Source organism: Amphiura filiformis, chromosome 6, assembly GCF_039555335.1.
Source record: "Amphiura filiformis chromosome 6, Afil_fr2py, whole genome shotgun sequence".
NCBI classification, from domain to species: domain Eukaryota; kingdom Metazoa; phylum Echinodermata; class Ophiuroidea; order Amphilepidida; family Amphiuridae; genus Amphiura; species Amphiura filiformis.
In genome coordinates this window covers 43,686,480-43,705,143 of record NC_092633.1, presented here as the reverse complement: position 1 = coordinate 43,705,143, position 18,664 = coordinate 43,686,480, and the positions used below count along the sequence as shown (strand labels likewise).

Genomic DNA, 18,664 nt, shown 5'->3' with positions numbered 1-18,664 from the left:
AATATTTTCGACCCGCTTGTGGCGCCGCCCCCGGCAGCACCTTCAGGAAAGAAGAAGAAGCAAGGTTGCCAGTCTGATGAAGTGCTGCGTAGCAGCATGAAACTGTAATAAGGTATGTCACCAAAAATGGATTTGATAGTATGAAATCCCATCAAACAGTGTGACAATCCAGATGAACCTAATACAACAAATATGATAAAATCTTGCAAAACATGACTTGCCACATTGAGCTTCTTCTTCTCCATTTGGGCAGTCCCACACACCATCACACACGTTTTGTAATTGTATACAATATGTACCAGGACACTTGGCGGTTCCTACCGGGCATTCAAATGAACCTGTGGATGGGAAAGTACAATAATCAGTGATTATAAAGCAATGCGAACCTTACTATATATACTCCGTGGTCTACACGTATAGTTTGCGCTGCAAAACAGTGTTTAGAAAGTGAAGACAAGTATTAAATTAAATAAGCGCAGTGATTTATAGTGCGCTACACACATGCAAAACGCCTAGACGTTGATCCACAAGCCTCAGCACACTTTACAGGTTGTCGCTGATCAGTACGGCCTCACATCATTCCATAAACTATTTAACAACAAATCAGGGACTTTGCTGCTTCAAGGGCGCGCACCCTAGACATTCCACAAATAACCTTCGCAACCAGGATCAGCTCCCCGATTTTCGTACGGGAATATTTCTGTTAAACCACAAAGATTGGCAAGCCCCAAGATCTGAAAAGGGAATGCCAAAACTGATGTTCACAGCATTTTCACGGAAAACATACCACGTCCTGAGTGAATCGGCCAATTGAGTACAATGAAGCTTATTTAAAACACTTTCAGGAGCATAAGATTTCCATAAAATATCACCATACATACTATTTAATACAGATAACTCAATTGTTTTCCATAAACTGTTAAAGTTATTATCAAGGAGTAATTTAACCCAATACATTTTTTGAGCCAAGGCAAAAGTATAAGGATCAATCATACGAAGGCCACACAGAGAAAAATCATTGCACACACATTTTCTTTTGACTCTATCATTACCACCATTCCAAATGAACTTGAAAAACAATTGGTTAAGTTCTTTAAAAAAAGAATTGGGAATTTTGATACTCAAAACTGAAAAAAGATAGAGCAGCTGAGGCAAAAGAAGTGTTTTAATAACTCAAATTTTTCCAATCATAGAACTGAGATTTCTAGCGCGCCAGCAATTTAAGGTTCCCTCAATCTGTTTCAGTTTAACCTTATAATTAAGATCAAACATTGACTTAAAATTCAGAGAGAAATTAATACCCAGAGTTTTAAAATCGCTAGATCTCCAAAGAAGACCCTGCCCAGAAAAAGGATGATTTAAAGAACCTTTCTTCGAGCCAATCCAAATAGCTTCAGATTTGGTGAGATTTTAAAATTAAAATTTTACAGCCAGAACAAGTCGCACATTTTTGTAAAGTCTCAAAAAGGTTGTTAAAGGAATCAGGCGAACCATCCAGAAAACAAGTTGAGTCATCTGCTAACAATGAAATTTTTAACTCTCTCTCCTCAATAGGAATACCCTTAATGTTAACATTCTGGCGAATAGCAAGTGCCATTGTTTCAATAACCATCAGAAATAAATAAGGAGACATAGGACAGCCCTGAAAAATTCCTTTATCCATTATGATGGGTTTTGTGAAAAACCCATTATTAACAACATAACTTTTTCTTTGAGAATAAAGAGTTTTAATCCAGTGAATACAATTTTCACCAAAATTAAAATGTTTCAAGACTTGCAGTAAAAATTCATGAGTACTTACTACAATTAAGGAGATGGGTAGCATCTCGGCAACCCAGTGGGTATCCATATTGGGTATAGCCATAAATACAGTGATATTCACTCTCGTAGCAGGCCCCGTTGGCACATTGTAGTTCGGTTGAATTATCGCAACCCATTTTATAAGCTGTTGGTTGGAGTACAAGCAAAATAATGATTTTTATTGATTGTTTGTTTTTGAGTTTGTTATTCATCAGAATGCTATTAATAAAGTACTGATTCCACTTGAAATAAGTTGCCTTTCCACCCCATGTAAAAAAAAGTGAATATTAAACAAACAAAATAAAAGGTGTAATACGGATTTGGAATTCTAGTTTGTTTCTAATATTAAGCTATGATCGCACTTTACACGCAAGTTGCCCAAGAAGTTGTAGATTTTGCAGCAACAACGTTCCCTGGTGCCGCATAATAGGGTGAACTTGGTGTGTGTGTCACCTTTAGAGAAGTAGCTACTAGCTAGTCAGGAATTTGTTCAGACGATAAAAGCAAAGGAGGCAAGGTGCCAAACATTTGTCAAAAAGGCCTAAATATCTAAGAAATAATCCATATCCTCCCTTCCTTGCTACGCCATTGCTTTTGAGTGTGTAAAGTCGTGTTCACACTGTCGGATTTAAGTGAGTTATTACCGGTAATAGGCGACTTATAACCGGTAATAGTGACTTATTACCGGTATTAAGTGGCTTAAATCCGACCGTGTGAACACGATTTTAGCCTTTAGTATTTACCACAGTCCATTGGTTCATCTTCATTGGACAACCCTAAGCAATCGTTTTGACCATCACATACGGCATCATTAGATATCAACTGACCAACGTAGCATTGGAAAGTTGATGGAGAATTGACATTGCCTGTAAAAACAGAAGAAATTATGATATTCAGTAAAAAGATATATACTGTCTTAATACTCGTGCTAGCCATAGACTTCAACATAAAAAGTCCAAGTTTTGAGATGTCTTCTCAAAATATCAAGAGCTATCTTAAGAACCACTGAACCAATACTAGCCTTATTTGTACTCATTTTAATGCATTTTTCATGCTGATTCCAAATATGGTCATGAAAATTTACAATTATGAAATTTTTGAATTTTGATTTTTTTTTTTAACTTGTCGTCTGCAGTCGACACCCGTGGACAGAGTTAAGCAACAAACTCATCGTGAATTTTCGCAAAACGTACGTCGAAGTTCACTACCGGTAACCGTAGTGAGGATAACAAAAGACGACTGGTAAGGAAGACTACTGAATGACCTCAAAGCTCACGGTCTGTGAAAATAAAAACACCAATCTCCTAATTTGCATATTCCTCCAGCTAGCTCGTCAAAATACAACGGTCGCCATTCGTCTAGTTATTTATGATGTCTAGAAAATCTAGATCATTGATATTATTTTACTCACCGCAATTGTGTTCATCCTCGCCATCTAGGCAGTCATCCACGGTATCACATTGCCTAGATGCATTTATGCACCTACTATCAGAACATTGGAATTGGTCCACTTCACATGCTGAGTAATCTAAAGGGAATATCAATATAATAATATTCGCTGTAGAAGTGATGTAACAGGGTTAATTGTTATTTTTGAATGTATTGCCCTGCACTAGACGTATGCTGTAACTTTGCATCGCACCATAGATTATCAAAGAATAGGCATAAAGATGTAATCCTGTAAATCTGCCACATTACGGTCTATGTACGTTTCAATCGCACCTGTACGATAAATGTTTCTTTGAAAAGATCTGTCTTGTATTCAATCTATGATTGCACACCGTACACAGGCATGACAGGTGATGAGTGCAATCCGGCTGCTTATAGTGTGGGCAATACATTCCCAAATGGTTTTAACCCATCGCTATGGTAGTTAATCCAGTTACATCACTACTTCTACGGCGAACTTGAAACCTAATCGGAAATTTGTGATTTTTCAGGTGAAAAGCGTTTTGATGTCCGTTTAATTACTGCATGGTCTAAGACGCTCTTTAAACAAGTTCATTAGGAATGTTGATATCAACTGTGAATTTTGTTCATTTTGAACAATTCCAAGTAAAAACGAAGTTGGTTTACTCACGTTTTTAGTGACGTTTCACCACTACACTAGTGGCTTCTTCAGACTGGCAACTCATCACTTCTGACTGCTTGCTTTTATAGGCAACAGGAAGCACCGTAGAGGGCGTCCTTGTTTAGAGTGTCTTGTCCTTTTCGGCGGATCCAGGTGGCTTCTTCCAGCCACCTGGTGGTCTTGTCGGCTTCACGATCAATCACTTTTGAGTCAATCCTGACGCAATGCATTATTGGAAATACAACAAGATTTTAAACTTACCACAATTTCTTTCGTCGGAATTATCTGCGCAATGTTGAATAAAATCACAAACGAATGAAACTGGTATTGACTTGTCGATAGTTGCACAAGAAAACGTCCCCGCGGTAGATAATCTTTCCTCTGCTTGAGGAAATAAAAAGAAAATAAATAAAAACCGAACTGAGTGTGCGACGGTAATTTTGTTAATGTTTGGTTGGATTTTGTGAGTGTGGATCCTTACGCGGTGTCATTTTGTCCACGGTTAGGCAAAAAATTGCTATGTCTCAAAGCCCATGGCAGTTTCAAAAACGAATGCGGAATGCGGTTTTTTTTTAAGATTTTAATTTTTATTCTTATTTTTTAAAGATTTTTTAAAACTTAATTTTGACTTAAAATGTAATTTTCGAGTGTTCAAAAGTACACAGCATAAATTTGTGGTTGATTTACACAATAGAGGTTGTGCATATGACGTATCATGCCGTAAATATGGCGGGCTACTCAAATGCATTCAACAAAAGCATGATTGCAAGCTACCGTGACAGTTCGTCACACACACATAACAAAATGCACTACGATCAAATAGGTTGATGACAACATTTAATTGAATGGACTGCACTGCGCCATGATTACGGTGAAGACGCCGGTTCAAATCCTTTGTTTGAAGCCAATCAATAATTGCATACACAACCTCTATTGAAGTACGTATATCAATATTTATAAACAATTCGAGTAAATTTTCTTCAAAATACGTCTCAGAATTTCGTGATTTTACGGCAAAAAAACTAAAAAGGGGAAATAAAAAATTAATTTGCTGTTTCAATTGACAAGAAAAACGAACGCGCGCGGCGGCCTTGAGACTTGTTTCTTATTTTGGCCTTACCGCAATTTTCTTCGTCTTCTCCTTGTTTGCAGTCGTTTTGTCCATCACACACGTACACATAATGTATGCATTCTCCTGATAAGCATGTAAACAGTTCGGGTCCACCATTTTGTCCACAGCTTGTACCTGAAATTTTAATCAAACAAAATATTGTTAAAACAATTAACACAGAGTGACTTTCTATATGTCCTATAAACACAATCGAATCACAATAAATGAATGACGCTAGATATAGAATTACCAGAAAAGTATATGCATATCAGCCGTCGCCTATAATGATGAAGATGCGCTATATAAATGCGTGTAATGTATGTACAGGATGTATGTAAACTTATGTCCAACGTGTGGCGTAAATAAAAAAAAACAACAACAACAACAACACTGATTTCATTTCATGACGATGGTGACAATTTGACTTTAGAAAGACGAGATGCACATACATAAACCCACAAACCCCAGCACACTTTATATGAATTCGCTGACCAATGCTTCCCAAGACACCTACACCATTTAGAAACATCCAGGGACTTATAGCTGAGAAGCGCACACCCTAGTATACCACAATACGCCATCGCAGTCAGTATCAGCTCCCCAAATTATCGTTAGGATAACCGAGACAGTAGCCAGTGAGTTCCTTGCCCGCAGAAATGTCAAGTTAGCTCAATTATGAGCACAAACAGGGATCGCGCCAGGGATCATCGAACTTACATCGCACAGCGTCATCATCCCTATATCTTCGTGTCAAAAATTGCCGTGATAGTACGGCGAATCCTCTTGTTTTCAATAGCTACAAATTATTACGATTTGCACATGCTCTAGTATCCCATATGGTGTTGCTATTACAAGGAAATTCGATTTGTTTTGAGGTAAACCCCAGGTTTTATTTCCAATTAGCGACCATTGCTGTTGGCTCTGGACACATTTTTACTGCATTTTTGGCGTAACGATTTTTAAATCGTAAGTTAAAATTGTGATATATTTAAAAGGGCATTTCGTGATCCACAGCCTCATCCCCCACTTTTCTCAAAAAAGTTGAGATTTTTATATCACTGGAATACTCTGGCTACATAATGTTTATGTACAAAATATTTCTTGCAGATTAATTCGTTTAGCAAATATATCGCGAAATTACAACGTATTGTCTATGGAGCAGTGTAATACACATAATCATGCATAACTCGCAAACGCAAAATCGGAATCAACTGAAATTTTTGGGAATATGCTTTTTTCGTGGATATGTACTGAAAAATGTCATAAAAAGAGGATGCTAGGATCACGAAATACTCCTTTAATTTTGAGAATTACAATTATATAAAGGAACACAAATAGCCCATTCACCTAAAATCCAGGTGCTTGTATTGAATATTCGATCACACGTGTATTTCACAATGCATATGTAAACTTTCTTTATCTATGTCAACAATAGAATATTGATTTCACCAACGGAGTATGGAGCTATGAAAAAAATATTTATAATACAGGGTGTTGACACTGTGCATCGCTCTACATACCAATAAACCGGAGTAAAACCTTAACCGATTGACGAGCCAACGACTGCTTATAATATTACTATACTACTATTGTAACTTTTATTCGTGGCAATTGCCGAATGGAATAAATGACATACCGTTGACTGCTTTGATGTGCTCATCTATTAAACGATCTGGAAACAAGAGGGTGAAAAAAATATTCTTTAACTAAATTTGTTGTTCATAACCTCATGTCTCGATGTGCTTCTGACAAACTAATACGAAACCATACTGAACTCGGAATATCTTATTAGTGTTAATAGGTTACTTATAGGCCTTCGCGGTTATTGGGTTGAGATTATATTAAGATAAGACGTATACGGTATTTGCGACTATTTGTAACGCCGGATTTGTTCAGATTAAAAATAAGACTTCAAGGTTCAAATAGAAAATTCCCTTCATATTAGTCGGAATTTGAAATAAATGAATCTTTTGGTTAAACAAAAACTGGACATTTACCTCCGGAACGAGTTGTACACTAAAATACTTCGTTTCTGGTGCTATACAAGTTAAACAAAAACTGGACATTATCTCCAGAACGAGTTGTACACTAAGTACTTCGTTTCTGGTGCTATACAAGTTAAACAAAAACTGGACATTTACCTCCGGAACGAGTTGTACACTAAAGTACTTCGCTTCTGGTGCTATACAAGTTAAACAAAAACTGGACATTTACCTCCGGAACGAGTTGTACACTAAAGTACTTCGTTTCTCTGGTGCTATACAAGTTAAACAAAAACTGGACATTAGGCCTACCTCCGGAACGAGTTGTACACATATAGTACTTGGTTTCAGGTGCTATACAAGGAACATCTGTCATCAGCCAACTATCCTCGTTTGATGAATATGCAATTTTCGAACAGGCTTCTAGACTTCCACCATCGGGATTCCTAAAGAAATTATTACAAAAACATGTTTTGCAATGATAGAAATGGATGAAATGTGCTGGAAACGTACAATTTGTTCGTATATTCTCCAAGAGCTCCATATTCGCTCCAGCCTTGGTCTAAATCTGACACCAAGGCGCTTTCAATTTTCCTCCAAAGTAATTTCTCTCTGCTTCCCTTTTATCATCAATCAATAAAGATAATTCTATCAAGATTATTTCATACTTACCCAATTTCCCAGTTTGTAAAGCTGACCGGTCTGCCGTCTACCCAGCGACGAGTCTTTCTATCGTTGGTTATGGTCAATCCTACAGGATGAAAATGAAATAGTTACTTCCTTATTTTTATTCATGTGTTCGGTTCATACCAGTAACCAGGATTTATTGCGGAAAAGTAAAACTTTTGTGATTTTTTTTCCTTCAAAGAAAGGGCTGATTTCAACCACCTGTTTTACAGACAAAGGTGGACCTTTTTTCAGAATGGCATTGAGGGCGTGTAGCAATGACTTATTCAAATGTGACCGTCCACGGCGAATGAGCCGTAAATTCCTCCCCCGGTCAATTTGTTTCTATTTCGTGTTTAAAAAATAAACATCATAAACTTAAAAATGGTATATCATTTGACTTCAAACGATATCCAGAAGCGGGGTTATGGTTTGTTAAACTTTACTCCTTCAACAAAATTATAGCTTTTTACGTTTTTACATGTGTCTCTTTTTCCACATTGTTGGCAATAAATATCAAACAGTCATAATTGGCGGTCATTTCAAATCATCCCCAACTCAACGAGGTTTAAGAAAGTTCTCTCATTGTTAATTGTTGGTTATGCATACCTGTACAAAATACAATGCCTGGTGACCCACCACTTGAACAGGATTTAGCAATATAAGCAAACAAAGACCAGAGCTATTAAAAGTTCTATAGCCATCTAAGGTAGAAGCTTATTATCCACTTCAACAATAGGATTATTGATTAGTTTTTGACTATCGAAATGAGACGGATGTCGGGCCAGCTTAAGTTACCGATGAATATGACCTTCGTACACATTTTACACCGTAACTCAGAATACAATTTAGGGAATTTACGGCTCATTTGTGCTGCCGGGTCACAAATGGGAGCGGGATGAAGGGGACAAGGCAACATTCAAGGGGGAAATGGCCTTAGTAATGGACATTAATGGCCGGCCAGCATCGGGGAGCAAGACTTCTCACAGGTGCAGCAACTGTCCCCTTGCCAACCCCCACCCCTCCCCTCTTGGTTGCGCCACTGCATGGTCGTCATTCTTAAGAGGAGGAAGCCATATCATCTTGGAATCATGTATATGTACGAACCACACCCATGCAAAGAAGATTTTCACATCATCCCAGAATGCTTATTTCAGCCAAGCCATGCATGGAGTATCTTTTATACACACATGTGCCGGGAAATGGTTTTAAGTTCTTCCATGTTCAAATAAGCAATTTCACACTCTAAAGGACTTGTGCGTTTATCAGGAACTATGCTTTTGTTATGCTAAAATAGTCTTCTGACATTTACCCGGTGAAGAAGGTCGTGGTCTTACTTACAACAGTGAGAAGCTACAATCTTGGAGATAAGTCTTGGAACACTTGCGTGTAAAGAACGGAAACTGTCACCCCATCTTCTCCGTGCAATGTTGAGAAATACCAATGTCTTCAGCGGTTTCCCAATGTGTTCCAACATTGATTGTTGGGGAAGGGAAAGTCATTGTTGTAGATGTCATGTTTGTTCTCAAACACAATATACGTCATTTCCATTGTCATAAGAAATTCGGCACGGAATTTCAACAGAGTGTGCCAAGTGTTCCAAGTACTTTTTTCCAAGATAATTGTAGGTTGATCTGATGTTGTGGTTCCCATTTTTCATTACAAATTTCATATCCCTATTTTATCTTACTTTTGGGAGCTCTAATTTTTTAACACTTGAAATAAGTACATGAGATCCCCAGTTACCCACAAATATACCATCCAAAACATAAGAGCCCCCGGGGATATTACTGTTGTAAAGCCCTCCTTCGTGTACATGCTCCATGAGAACTTGCCTCATCAGGAACCAGTTTTAGGGTCTTGTGCAAAAGCATGGTGCATTGTGGTGATATGGTGATCATCTTCTTTAACACTCCATGATTAAGAGGCAGTCTTCAGCAAACGGCTCTTTTCAGAGCCACCAGTAGGCAAGGGCGACCTACGTGTCTCATTCTTAGGTACTTTGTCCTGAAGAAGTCAGAGCTACTCCTGACGAAAGCTTGATAGTTCTAAACTTGTCCGACGGCGAACCCGCTAAAAAATCCACTAACTCTATGATTAATTATCATGATCACAATATCACAAAGCAGAAACATTTTTAATCCAATATGATGCAACTCACCTATGTATACCCCAGCATCTCTGATGTTGGGATCTTTATCTTGCTGTAGAATAGAAGAGATTAACTCAACATCTCCTGTATTACGTATGGTTGCTAAGGAGCCATTGTTTAACTGGCATTGTGTCTCTGCTTCTTTCCAGTTGATATCATCCGGAGCTACGAACAACCTGAAACAGGTGGTATCTTGTAGATGTGGTGTAACCCATCCTTGTAGTCCAGGACATGATGGGTAAACTGTTTCGGAGAAAGAAACCCTGATTAATTCAGAATGTAAAACTACAATTTATATATCGCCGTATCACACAGTGACGTGTTTGCTAAAAACGTATTTCGAGGAAAAATAGCATTGACGTTTTGCGAAATGTATTGTTTATATACTCATCAAATATACCATTAGCTCTATAAGTTGAAAGAAAACCATTCCCGTCTGAAGAAGAGATTCATAAAGTTAATATAAATGTCAATTTAGTCACAAACGCTTTACTTTATTCGTGTATTTACCAAAGAAACATACGTCGTTATGTGAAAAGGCAATAAGGGCACATTGTTAGATACGACGCTTTCGATGACACTTTCTTTATTAATGACATCACCATTTTTTAACCAATCAGCAAACAGTTTTGAGTGATTGGTCATGAATATTGAAAACATCTTGCAACAACATCTTTTACAAAAACAGTATTAGTTTATATACCTGTATCGTCGCAAACAACGCCTATTAGGTATTGGCACTCAAACATATGTTGTGCTTTTCTCGTCTGACAATGCTGTAGCGATGCCTCATATCCAGTACAAGTAACCAACAGGTTGTCGGTCACTGGTTCTGTTGCAACTGGCATCACTGGTATAAAGTTCACTCGATGGTTTATTCCCTGGTAACCAAGCTGTCCACAAAAAACACCAGCAACTACATCGTATTGGAAACCTGGAAAGTCAACGTATTGGGAACACAGATGTACCCACTTCCCGGGACAATCATCACCCTGGTACAGAACTTCTACGAGGTCCTCTGATGTGTCATTTGTGAGACGCACGTCTTCGATGGCACAGTTCCCTTTGGTTATTAGAAGAAAAAGTGGTATAAGCGGAATAAGATTAAGAGTATAATGTGTGTAGAGAAACTGTACTCAGAATACAATCTGTACTACATGTAGGCCAATAACGTGCGAAATACGGTGGCGCAGTGGTACGGGATTCGATTCATGATCCAAGTTCGCAAGGTTGAGGGTTCGAACCCCTGTGACAGTGGCACCCGACTGCTTTGTGGCCACGCCCCACTCAACATAAATATCCAGGGGTGAGTCTGGCTTGAAGAGAGATGTGCCGTATTCCAGACTGTGATGAAAGATACGAACTTTACAGACATAAACTACAAATTACAGCCATTGATTAGATGTAGCCTACATGTTAACACATTTTCTTGTGGCCTAAGTTCTTACCGCATTCAATTTCAATAGGATTGTCACAGGTGCTAAAATCAAGGTCCCATTGCTCAGAAGATGCACACTGGTCCAGATTAGATTCACTACCTTCACACACTATACCATCTCTGATCAAAAAAATGTCGCCAGTGATTGGATGTGCGAATATGTTCCGTTGATGTTCGCCACTGTATCCTAGTTGTCGACACATGACTGTAATAGCGTCGTCTGGAAAATCAAAATTGTGAGGGCAAATTGTAGACCACACGCCATTGTAAAGAACTTGTAGTACACCTTTAGCTTGGTTGTCTGCTGTTCCATCAACTAACTGCACGTCAAGATGATCTGTAGTGAAGACGGAAACGAGCTGAATATAGAATGGTCGAGAGCTTTACAAATAATCAAAAGAATTAATTCATGTAGTTGATGCCAGTGGCGTAACTAGGGTTGGTAGTGCCCGGGGCAAGAAACAAAATTGGCGCCCCTAACCCCCACCCACCCACCCACCCAAGAATATCTTAGACGCTCCCCCCATTCTTGAAACAATTGCGCGCGGAGCGAAAATTTGGACAAATAAGGCCTACCACTACTAATTTTGGTTACTAGAAGTTGAATATTGTCTTAAAATGTTCTTTCAATTGATTTTGTGCTAAAATGCGCGCGAAGCGCGTAAAAAATTTGACTTTCATCGCTTGAATGGGCGCAAAATCGATGCTAAATTGGTCAATTTGGCCCCCTAAAGGGTAGCGCCTGGGGCATGTTGCCCCCTCTGTCCATCCCCCTCCCCCACCCCCCCACCCGTAGTTACGCCACTGGTTGATGCTGCTCCTGTTGTTGTTGTGGTTGCTACTGTTGTTATTGTTAGTGTTGATGACGGTGTTGTTGCTAATGTTGTTGCTTTTTCTGGTTGTTTTTGTTCCTGCTACTGGTGTTGGTGTTTAGTCTTTGTGTCCCGGGCTATGCCAGAAAAATAATTGACCTCCCCCAACGGTACCCATAGAGGATTAAGGAAATCCAGATGTTTAATTTTCCACTGGAGACCGGATTTCCATGTTTTTTCCTGCTGCTTGTATCCAATTCCGGCACAGAGGATTTGAGAAATCCGGATTTTCCCTCAATATAGGCCTAGATATTATATTTTTATGGTTTCTCAATTTCTGACCCGAATTCCAGATATTTGGCATTATACTGTTCATTTCCCCTTTCCGCATTATGTCTGTTGGAATTCCACAAGTTTTGGTGACTAATTCTTGGATTGCCCATACATGCTATAGGTGACTTGCTCCCACGAAACGCGGGGGGTTCCGACACCTTCCAATTGAGTTGCTGTTCTTTGTTTGTAGACACCTGTATACCTTTGTGAATGGGAGGACATAATATGCTGTACTTCGTATTCAATTCTGTCCTGATTCATAAAGGACATACCACTGCCAACAAAGGTGTCTTCAAACAAAGAACATCAACTCAACAGTTGGAACGTCTCAAAACTCCCAACTTTCGACTTTACGCTCATTTCGAGGAGGCACTTAAATTTTTTAGTATCGTGTGAATTTCCCATTTTGTTAATACATCCAGTTTTCATATGGGGGCAAAATTGATCTAGAATAGCCTAATTATTCAAGCTATGTCGCTGGTCTTTACCTTCATTATCATCGCAAATAACTCCAGCCAAACTAAAACATTGATCAATTACATTCCAATCACCAAGTAGACATTCTGCTAACGACGTTTCATTTCCAACACAGCTCACACCATGTAACCATATTGCATCTTGCAGCATCACTAGCCAATCATAAGGGAATGTAACACTTTTGTGATTAGAACCGCGGTAACCAAGTTGATTGCATGTCACGATGGCAACATTGTCCCCTTCCAGTGGCCAGACTTCATTGTCACATATGAAGCCCCATTTACCATTGTTTAATGCACGAATGATGCCAAGATTAGGTGACCGTGAGTAGAAACTGCCATCTATTCGAATTTGCTCTGGAAAAATATGAATAGATAATTCAACATTAATTTCTTGTCAAAATTATTTGGTTTCTCACTAAACAGTTAAAATAACAAACTACTTTCATTGGTTTTTATGAAATATGCTTTGTATTATTGAGAAACATATTAATTGAAGTCATTTTAAATAACAGACATGACAGCAGTAGAGTCTGTATCGTGTCAGTTTTCGTATCTATTTTCGTTTTCGATTTCGTTAGTTGTTGTGGAGAAGCTATATTCAAATATCTCTCGGTCCCGGTTATGAATAACCTTAAAAGGAAGTGTAAGGCTTGAAACAGGATTATGAAGTTATGAAGTTTTACTTCAATGTCGAATTTATGACACAAATTATGTTTCCACTCACTCTATGAAGTGAGCAGAATCAAATTAAGTTGAAAAGTCACGAGGCCTCACTTACTTCCATGATGGGATTGACCTGTACAGGGTGTATCAAACCACTCGATTAAAAAGTGTGAGGCATTTAGTCAAAATGCTAAAGTTGATAGCTGAATCAACATCTTGTCCTGCCATAACTGTAAAATCACTGACGTGTGACCATTAATAAGGCTTCAGTGGCTATTTTTGTAAAAACGCGCGAAAAGCAAAGCAACATGAAAATCACATGAGCGACCAATTTCTTTTGAAGTGATTAACAGTCTTAGTCTTCTGCATGTCCACCAGGGCATGACCACAATTCCTCTGTATGCAAATACCAGCACTCCACAACATAGCATTCAGAACACGTCTCATGAGAGGTCTGTCCTGCCTGGATGTGCAATATTATGTGTCTCTGAAGTTCATCAAGGTCTGCAGGAGGACTTGTGAAAACCTCTGATTTCAGATAGCCCACAAGAAGAAATCCAGAGGTTTAAGATCAGGAGATCTTAGGGCCATTCTACTTGGTGCTTAACAGCAATCACAAGATTGCCAAACAATCCTGCAAGACATTCTGTCAATTACTGTAATGAAAGTGGTGAAACTGCTTTGATTTTTATGTTATTTTCATTGATTTCGCGCTATTGAATTTTTGCACGCCTCACAAAAATAGCCACTGAGTCCTTATTAATGGTCACAAGCCAGTGATTTTACAGTTGTGAGAGGACAAGGTGTTGATTCAGTTATTAACTAAATCATTTTGATCTAGTGTCATTTTTCCAACCTTATTATGCAGGGACTGCCTTTTTGAATTGGTAGGAGAGCATTAAATAGCTCTTCTGGGCCTTCAAGGAGAGCTGTTTAGAGCATTTACAATTGAATACAAGGAGAGAATGGTCAACTAAGGAGAGCTAAAATTCACTCCCCTATATCAGATTTAAGGAGAGCAGTAGAGAGTGATTGCTCTTGCTCTCCTAAAGGCAGTTCCTTAGTGTGATACTTGTGAGTAAAAGCTGGTAAATCAATACGGTTGCAATTCCCTTGCCATGGATGCAAACCCGTGTACTCGTCTGTAGTTTATAATGTGATTTCTTACACTTGAAGGTAATTATATATTGATTTCCCCACAAGATGGCCGAAAAGGACGTCACACTAATTTTACCTAGATACCTAGATATTGCATTACCTAGATAGTGAAACATCATGGATAGCTCAATCTATTCTTTTTTTACGTTATCTAAACATTTTTCTGTCAAAATCGGAACATTTTCATGTTTTTGATCCTCATAAAGCCAGAACTAGAAAAAAGTCACGAATAATTTGTACATCCTACATTGTCCTAGACAGATCCAACTGTAGATTTCCGAATGCTTATGACTGATAGGAATACATTGCTAAAGAATACATCAGGAAAGATTCTCATCTTCTCTGGTATGTTTTTAACACAATTTCAGCAAGTTTGTAATTTGACCCTGTTTTAAATTTCCATGACCTTTCCAAGCTAAATGAACAGGATGTGACTCGGCAGCAATATGGATTGTTGAACCATGGCCAACATAGCATAATCAATAAACCAAACCTTTTGTGTTTTTCAGCTGAATAAATTATCTGGGCTCCCAGTCCCAATATAATAGTTTGCTATTAATAAGAGTCGCTAGTCCAACAGTTCGCTGTTCTCTTACCCTAAGACCATGAAGACTAACCATAACACTGTACTTCACCCTAACCCTAACCTTAAATTTGACGCGTGAAGATCTTATTTATCAGTCAGGTTTTCGGTCAGTATTTTCAACAGAGACTTGCCTTATATACTTAACCGACTTTGTCAAATACCAAATTTCTTAAGGATATTATGTTGGAATGTTACTGGATGTTCAGAAAGCATTTGATAGTGTCAACCATAGAGTAGTATATTATGTAATAAGCTTGAAGCTATGGGTATCAGCTCTGGTTAACAGAAAACAACTTGTCTGCATTGAGAGCATAAAATCATCTCTCCAAACTATAACTTGTGGCGTCCCCAGGGCAGCCTGCTGGCCCCTTGTTGTACTTTTGTTGCAACGATATAGAGATTTCAGTGCAGAGCAACTTGCAGCTCTATGTGGATGTGACAAATACACCAAGGATGTCGCTGATATGCTTGGCTCTAATCTTAAATCCTGCAATCTGTGGTTGGTCGACAATAAACTGTCTCTTCACGTTGGCAAGACAGATTGTATACTCTTTGGCACCAAAGTTAAGTTAAAGAAAGTTACTGACTTCTATGTTGCCTACGATGATCATGTTTAAAACCTCAGGACAGTATCAAGTACCTCGGTGTTTCAATATACACTATCTGGCATTCTCACATTCTCAATCACTTCGCACAAAGATCTTAGTTCTGTTTTGATTCATTGCCACATGGATTACTGTTGTACATCTTGGTATAGTGGCCTTACTCAAAACCATAAAAAATAAACTCCAAATTGCTCAAATAAGGTTGCTCGTTACATCCTGAAACTTTCTCCCAGAGATCACATTGGGCAACATGAGTAAAACCTTGTGAATCTGTTGAAATTTCGTGACACCAGTCCTTCAACTGCTTACGCACGGTTCCTTCCGCCATGTTCACTAGTTTCGAGATCGGGGCCGAGGGACTCAGGCTATCCGAGGTCTAGACAATTAGGCCGCAGGGCACAGTGTCATCGCCCCGATATCTCCATGGTAGAAATCGCCATGGTAGGTTGAATCCACAGACACGAAAGGTCATTTTATTCCGACCTTATGAGACGCATATAATTAGCCAAGTGACCTGACTAAGGCTACTGACAATAGCCGGGGTAATTGATTTATCGCTGTGTGAGTAAGCTTGTATACGACATTGCGGTCAATGGTCATACTACCTACACTGGAGTAGTGAGTGCAGATTATAGCCTGCGCGCTGTAGTCCACAGGACCAACGCAATATAAAATTAGCGATTTTGGTCAGATTTTGAGTTCAAGACTCACGGCCGTTTCTCAAAGCGCAAACTAACGACTATCATATCTGTTCAACACGTATTTTCAAGTGTATGAGACCAGATCTGGTTTCTTGAGACGAAATCATTTACGGGAGATATTCATCATTTTCTAACCCGGTATCCGAAGATTTTCGTCTGATATCAAAATCGTGCATAGCAATTCACGTGTATCGATCCCGTGTATTCATTTTAGTGTCTCTGCTGCACCAAATAATTATTAGCCAGGCGATGTCGGTGTGCAGGGGCCACGCCATATTGCAGGAGGGTGAGAGTTCATAGGGGAAACTTCCAAGGTTTAGTATGGTTTGGTCACTCAGGCACTTAACTTTTTGCCCAATTCCCAATGTACAGGTTAAAACTATTTTGTATTTAATATAGATCAAATATGATGATGGTGACTGCGCATCACCGTGAGTTTAAAGCGCATTAGCAAAGGTACTCTTAGACAAGCCACATACTATCCGATGGAAACGTTAACAAACACAGACCATGCGTTATAAAGTGGCCGAGCCGAATAATGTATCGAATAATGTATCAAACATGTTCGACTTAAAAGTCGAACATTTTTGTGAGCCGACATTTAATACCTATGCATTTTCACCTTCCTGGAAATACTAGATGAATGAAACTTACCAATACAGTATGCGTCATCCAAAGTACTGACCAATAAAGCGGCCGTGCAGTAGAGTAGCAGCAACATCTTACAATGTTGCACGCCTCGATGTCACTGCGAATTTAAAACGAAAATAACAAGAAATTCAATGTAAAATATCATCCGTGTTTTTCCTACAATCTGAATGCAAGTACGCATTAGTCAACATTGCAAATAAACATGGTAAAATGGGGAAATTAATTAATGCTTGACAATGCTTTGCATTACAAGTTGAAACTGTGACCTTGAAAATGTGAAGTTCTGACAGTTGCACGCCTCGATGTCACTGCGAATTTAAAACGAAAATCAGTTCGGAAAATAACAAGAAAATCAGTGTAACATGTCATCCGTGTTTTTCCTACAATCTAAATGCAAATATCATTAGTCAACACTTCTGTGCAAAATAAACATGGTAAAATGGCGAAATTAATTAATGCTTGGCAATACTTTACATTACAAGTTAAAAATGTGACCTTGAAAATGTGAAGTTCTGACATGTTTTTAGGTAATCTGAATTTAGTATTTATTTGTTTTCAACAAAAACTTACATGAAGATTGTCTATTCTTTCGCAGTGTTGTCACGGTATACTGGATAGTTTCATGCAAGTTTGCCGATTTTGTGTGCGAGAACCACACAATCTGGTCCGATTGGTTAACTTGTATGCTTGTGAAATGAACGCTTTAACCAATTTACTTCACTCTTACATATTTTCAGTTTAAGATCCGTAAACAGCGGTTTAAATAACTATTATGTAGCGAGTGAACCTTTCAGGATGTGACGGGTCATCGATCAAGTGATGTTCATTATCTCAAAGATTATTTTCATATTATTTCACTTTTTGTCTCATATTTCTCTTAGTTTTTATTTTTTGTTATTTTTGGGGGGATGACTTGATAACAAACATAATTATATCATATTGTTTAATGCTAACTGTCCGTTGGCTTACTGTTTATAATATAGCATGTTTAATGGCAGGATTCAATACTAGGTACGTGAGCATAGTGAGTTCATTACCAATCTCTACAGCTGAGTCATGGGGTTGCAAAGGAACACAATTTTTTTTGTCCGTGGGTGACTTTGCATGCTTAACATGTCAGTCACTTAGATCTGCATGGCTGATCACCAGACGAGTATCACGTTAATAATAGTCATGACGTCATCTGTACCATGGTTCATTGGTGTAATAGGAAAGAAAATACTGCATGTAGGAGTGATGTCCGCATTGCTTTGCCATGAACATGTCAAAGAAAATAGAACAAAAAATGAAATATGCACTGAACTATACGAAACAAACAAATAAACAAACAGACCACTAGTCGCGGAACTACCATAGCAATAGATGAATTATAATATGACAAATTATAATTTTCGCCGCTTGCCGTTACTTCCAGCCTCTATTACTTTATTTATGGTAGAGAATATTTTCAATTATC

The 18,664-nt window shown here is 38.5% G+C and overlaps 1 protein-coding gene across 1 annotated transcript; it reads right to left on the bottom strand.

Moving 5' to 3' along the window:
* Positions 1-117: 117 nt before the first annotated feature.
* Positions 118-17,949, bottom strand: LOC140154092 (scavenger receptor cysteine-rich type 1 protein M130-like). The gene is made up of 15 exons (XM_072176700.1): positions 17,779-17,949; positions 17,212-17,305; positions 12,854-13,198; positions 11,231-11,557; positions 10,486-10,845; positions 9,792-10,025; positions 7,637-7,715; positions 7,277-7,410; positions 6,619-6,654; positions 4,992-5,117; positions 4,133-4,252; positions 3,212-3,328; positions 2,544-2,666; positions 1,802-1,945; positions 118-338 (listed from the first exon to the last, which is right to left on the bottom strand). The coding sequence occupies exons 2-15, from the start codon at positions 17,276-17,278 to the stop codon at positions 118-120; spliced, it is 2,433 nt and encodes an 810-aa protein (XP_072032801.1). The 5' UTR covers positions 17,279-17,305; positions 17,779-17,949.
* Between the last annotated feature and the right edge of the window lie 715 nt (positions 17,950-18,664).

Excerpts from the sequence above, each read along its gene's own strand:
- LOC140154092 (XM_072176700.1), bottom strand. The coding sequence starts at position 17,278 with ATGTTGCTGCTACTCTACTGCACGGCCGCTTTATTGGTCAGTACTTTG. Across the intron at positions 13,199-17,211 it reads GGATGACGCATACTGTATTG|AGCAAATTCGAATAGATGGC; the intron begins GTAAGTTTCATT and ends ATATTTTTCCAG. Across the intron at positions 1,946-2,543 it reads AGATGAACCAATGGACTGTG|CTTATAAAATGGGTTGCGAT; the intron begins GTAAATACTAAA and ends TCCAACCAACAG.